Genomic DNA, 5,675 nt, shown 5'->3' with positions numbered 1-5,675 from the left:
GGTGAGAGGCTTCACCAGAGACAGAGTGGGGAGCAGAACAGGCAGATTGACGAAGTACACTGCTGAGGGGAGCAGCGGGCGGGCCAGGAGAGGGCTGTTGTGCCAAGTGGATCTCCTCGGGGGCAGGCGGGGATCGAACTCATGCAGAAGTGGCTTTAGCTTCTCAGTGCAGTGCTTTAACCCGCTGCGCCACCAGGGAGGGCCCAATATTTTTCATTTTTTAAGATTTTTTTTTTATATCATTGGTCTGGGCACAAGGGACTATGCTCACTGGTGCTATGGCAGTGCGAGCACTGCGGGGACTAGACAAAAGGAGAGCAGGATATTTTAAAAACAAATAACTGATCCCTATATGAGGATACTAAATAACCAAACCCTTCTTTAAAAACTTGTAAATAAAGGAAAATAATAAGCCTTTAGTTCAACCTTCCTATACAAACCAAATAGTCAAAGATAATTTCTCATTAATGATAGACTTATGAAAAAAGTGAAAAGAGAACTCATCACAGAATTGAGAAAACTTTGTTAGTCATGTTTCTGGTAAGAGATTTATATCTAGGATGTATGCACTATTACAAATAAATAAAAAGGTAAATACAATAAAAAGTTCTATTTTTAAAACAGGCAAAGAATCTGAAACGATATTTTTCTAAGATATACAAATAGTCATTAAGCATATGAAATATATTTAAAACATTGGTTATCAGGAAAATGCAAATATAAACTACACCTGATAGCAGGGATAGGGGAAAATATCAAATAACAACAAATACTGATGAGTATGTGGAGAATCTAAATGTGCAAACACTGCTAATGATAATGTAAAATCATATAATCACCTTGGAAAATGACCCAGCATTTGGAATTTTGTAAAATGTAGAGTTGCCATATGACCCAGTAATTCCTCCCTTAGCAAAGATTTAAGAGAAAGGAAAGCATGTAACTACATAAAGCATGTACAAAAAATGTTTACAGCTGTACTATTCACCACAGATGAAAAGTAGAAAAAGACAAATGACCATCCATACGTAAACAAAATGCGGTGTACCTTATTCCACAGAATACCATTAGACATTCAAAAAGAGGAATAAAATACTGCTATATCATGCTACAGTATGGATAAGCCTTGAAAATATCAAGCTAAGTAAAAAAGTCAATACTAATGATCATGAGCCAACAATCTCATTCATAAAGAATCCATAATAGGGAAATCAACAGACAGGAAGTAGAGCAGTTGTTAATTAGGGCTGAGGAAGGCCAGAGATAGATAGGAAATGAGAGCTACAGGGAACAGGATTTCTTTCTGATATGATGAAAATAGTCTAAATATTCTAAAATGACTGTGTAGATGGCTGCACTTATCTATGAGTATACTTTAAATGGATTAGTTATATGGCAGGTGAAGCACACCTCAGTAAAACCATTTAAAAAATGAGAGAAATTAAATAGAACAGCAATAATAAAAGTAGAATATCCATTGTGCGATCCCTAACCACTAGTTGGATCTAAGCATCCAGCTACAGCACCCAAAGAAAAGACAGTTTTCTATCATCTGCACCTACTAAAGCACCACTTATAAAGAAGACTTAAAAAAATTAATCCTATATTTAATTAAGCCTTTGAATCTAACTATCTACTTACAGGAAATACAAAGGAAAAGAAAACAAGGTCAAGATACCAGCAGGGAGGGCCAACCCCAGCACCTTTCAATGGCAGGTTTTCATTTGCTGACCCAAGAGAAAGGTGTGACACAAGTCAGCAATTACCTTTGATTTTTCTTCATTTTCTCTATAAAATTCTGCCATCTGTTCTTCCTGTTCTTCAATAACATCCTTGAGGGTATCTACTTGGTAGATCAAATTGTTCTTCTCATTGTCTAATTGTGCATTGGAAACCATGGCTTTCTTGTATTTTTCTTCTACTTCTGACAAAGACTCCTAAATGAAGTCAAAATCATTAGACAAGTATCTAAGTATGTTCACTGCTTATATGCAATAACGGGAAATTAAAAATATAACAGGAAATTAAAGCACTGGCACAAACACACAAAGATGCATTTTTGCAAAATATAAGCAGTTTAGGGAATTCCTTGTTTAGTAACATGCACATAAAAAGGGAAGACAATAATAGGCCAATAATGCATTCATAAGAGCTATATATATTCTCTGCTAACCAATAAAACAAGATTAAGCAGCAGTGTTGCCTTTGAGCAATAAAGAGGCGTACAAACAACATATATTTGTGAGAGTTGCATCATAGAGAGTCATCACTGTTTTCAGAAATGTTATTTTGGTAGTTTTTAAGAACAAGCTAGTTGGTGTTCACAATGTAGATATACAACAGATTATGATCTCTTTATATAAGTAAACTTAATACTCAGTTTGCTACATACTGAAAGTTTATTTTTAGACTTTCCTATTCTGCATAATAATGTTAACATAAATGCATAAATATTTTTCTAGTAACTATTCAAATTTTAGTCATTTTAAATCAAAAATATTAAAGACTAACTAAAAAAGAACAAACAAAAAATGCCTTAACTTTTATTTATTTCAAAGCTCTCTGCCTAAAGTAGCTTGTGAATATGCTTTTTTATAACTCTATCTAGTATGATAGATCACTACTACCTGGTAACTGTTTTTAAGCTAAACAGAAATATATATCATACAGAAAAAGCAATTATGTATGGATATAAATTTAAAAGACATTAACACAATGTTTATCAGAGATCAATCAACTAGAACTGAGAGTTCAGAACTTTATAGTCATGCTCAACTGACTTTCGACAAAGGTGCCCAGAAAGCGTAATGGGAAAAGAATAATTTTCAACAAGTAGTACTGAGGCAAATGGATAGTTATATGCAAAAGAAAACACAGGAGTAAATCTTCATGATCTTGAATTAAGCAATAACTTCTTAGATCTGACACCAAAAACACTCTCAATGAAAATAAAAATAGATTTCACTAAAACTAAAAAATTTGAATTGCAAAAAGGCCATCCCACAGGATGGGAGGGATATTTGTAAATCTTATATCTAGTAAAGGACTTGTATCCAGAATATCTAGAGAGCTCTTACAACTCAATAATAAAATTTAAAAAATAGTTAATTTTAAAATTGGCAAGGATTTGAAAAGATATTTCTTCAAAGAGAATATACAAGTGGCCAACAAGCACATAAAAACATGCTCAACATCACTAATTAGGGAAATGCACATCAAAGATAATGGGATATTATTTTAGATCCACTAGGATGGCTATAATATATGATTTTAAAAAATATATAACAGGCATTGGCAAGGATGTGGAAAAACTAGAAGCCTCATACATTGCTGGTGGGAAAGTGCAACTGCTTTGGAAAAGTCTGCAGTTCCTCTAAATGCTAAACATAGAATCACCATATGCCCCAGGTATTCCATTCTAGATAATTACTCAAGAGAAATGAAAAGATTTATCTATACAAAAACTTAGATACAACTGTCCACAACAGCATTATTTATAATAGGCAAAGACTGGAAACAACCCATATGTCCACCAAGAATATTACCTTACCATTAAAAAACATACATATACTAATACATGTTACAAAATAGATAAATCTTGGAAACTTGCTAAATGAAAAGTCAATCAAAAAAAGGGCAAGAATATTGTATATGACTCCAGTTATATGAAATGTCTGTAACAGGCAAATCCATAAAGGAAGTAGATTGGTGATTATCTAGGGTTGAATGAGAAAGGGGAGTCAGGAATGAATTAATACGACATAGCTAAAAAAACCATTGAATTGTACACTTTAAATGGGTAAATGTTATGATATGTGAATATTATCTCAACATAGATACATACATACACTTAATAATGCTTCACAAAACAAAAGTATGTTAACAGGCAACATTTATACTAGCATTGGTAATAACTATAATGAAAATAAAGAACAGAAGCAAACTCAATGGTAGTATTTTAACATAATACAAGAGTTTAAATGATTCTTTTTTTTTTTTTAAAGATTTATTTATTTATTCATATAGAACTGGGGTACAGGCCAGAGATGCGGAGGGTGAGAGGATTCACCAGAGACAGAGTGGGGAGCAGAACAGGCAGATCGACGAAGTACACTGCTCAGGGGAGCAGCGGGCGGGTCAGGAGAGGTCTGCCACGCCATGTGGTCTCCTCCGGGGCAGGCGGGAATCGAACTCATGCGGAAGTGGCTTTAGCTTCTCAGTGCAGTGCTTTAACCCGCTGCGCCACCAGGGAGGGCCTAAATGATTCTTTTTTTAAAAGGTTTATTTATTTATGCATACAGAACTGAGGAACGGGCTAGAGGTATAGGGGTGATGAGAGGATTCCCCAGAGACAGAGTGGGATGCAGAACAGGCAGATCAACGAAGTACACTGTGGAGAGGAGCAGTAGACAAGACAGGAGAGGTCTGCTGCGCCATGTGGGTCACCTCGGGGTGGGGGAATCGAACTTGCACTGAAGTGGCTGCAGCTAGTTTGCAGTGCTTTGTTCTAACCCACTGTGCCACCAGGGAGGGCTTCAGAGTTTAAGTAATTCTGATCCATCTTAGAAGCTCATACATTGCTGGTGGGAAAGTATAATAGTGCAACTGCTTTGGAAAAGTCTGCAGTTCCTCTAAATGCTAAACATAAAAAATGTTCTCCTCACAACTCAGTCCCAGACAAAATGTGGCTTATCTGCTTGAACACTACAACCTAAGATATTTTATCTGTAAAAACAAGGATAGAAATACCTAATACAATAAATTTAACATAAAATTTGTGGAATGTGGTCTTCCATTAAATACTAGCCCACAGATAACTTTTAAGTTTAAATATGAAGGTAGTTTAAATTATTCTACTCTAACTACATAGTGATATCCATTAGGAACTAGTTTTATTTAAATGTGTATAAGGCAGTGATTTTCAAAATGTGGGTTCTGGACTAGCAACAACAGTATTACTGAAGAACTGGCTAAAAATGCAAATTTTCAACCCCATTTCAGACATACTGAATTAGAAATTTTGGTAGTAGAGTCCAGCAATATATATATGTGTGTGTATATTTAATAAGAATTAGAGTGATTTTGAATGGAAGGTAGAGTGGGGTAAAGTACCTCAAAGGCAGACATACTCAAGAATACTGTTATTAGCAGTGGTCCAACATCTTTATTTAGCAGGACATGGATGGAAATTACTACTTGGCAGTTAAAGATGAAACATAGCAGTATGCTCTGCTGCTTCTCCCTGCTTCCTGCCCCACTTAATTTTAATCTGGAGGACCTGAAGGATGCCTATTATCTGAAGGTACAGACTGGGAAGCCTTCATGCTTTCTATTCAACTGTAACTTGGACTTTGCTTCAGTGTCAAAGTGGAGATCTTACTGTTGTGAAAATAATATAAATAAGCAAACATTATTCTATTAATTCACTTGTGAAGAATAATCAGTTCTCAGAATGCTGTGGAATTTTAGTTGGCAACTACATATTTCATCTTTTAAAAATGTATTTAGGTCCTCCCTGGTGGCGCAACAGGTTAGGACACAGCACTGCAAGCTAACTGCAGCCACTTCAATGTGAGCTCAATCCCCCACCCTGGAGGTGACCCACATGGCACAGCAGACCTCTCCTGTCTTGCCCACTGCTCCCCTCAGCAGTGTATTTCAGTAGATCTGCCTGT

The 5,675-nt window shown here is 35.6% G+C and overlaps 1 protein-coding gene across 3 annotated transcripts in view; it reads right to left on the bottom strand.

Moving 5' to 3' along the window:
- Positions 1-5,675, bottom strand: part of LRRFIP2 (leucine rich repeat (in FLII) interacting protein 2) — a 91,328-nt gene that overhangs the window by 21,783 nt on the left and 63,870 nt on the right. For all 3 annotated transcript variants that reach the window (XM_004676320.2, XM_004676321.2, XM_004676322.2), the window contains one exon: positions 1,767-1,937. In XM_004676320.2, coding sequence (XP_004676377.1) covers positions 1,767-1,937 — 171 coding nt within the window. The remainder of the gene's footprint in view (positions 1-1,766; positions 1,938-5,675) is intronic.

This window comes from Condylura cristata, unplaced genomic scaffold, assembly GCF_000260355.1.
Source record: "Condylura cristata isolate star-nosed mole 26May11 unplaced genomic scaffold, ConCri1.0 scaffold00004, whole genome shotgun sequence".
Classification (NCBI taxonomy): Eukaryota; Metazoa; Chordata; class Mammalia; order Eulipotyphla; family Talpidae; genus Condylura; species Condylura cristata.
The sequence above is the reverse complement of the archived record's forward strand: the minus strand, read 5'-3'. Positions and strand labels throughout refer to the sequence as shown.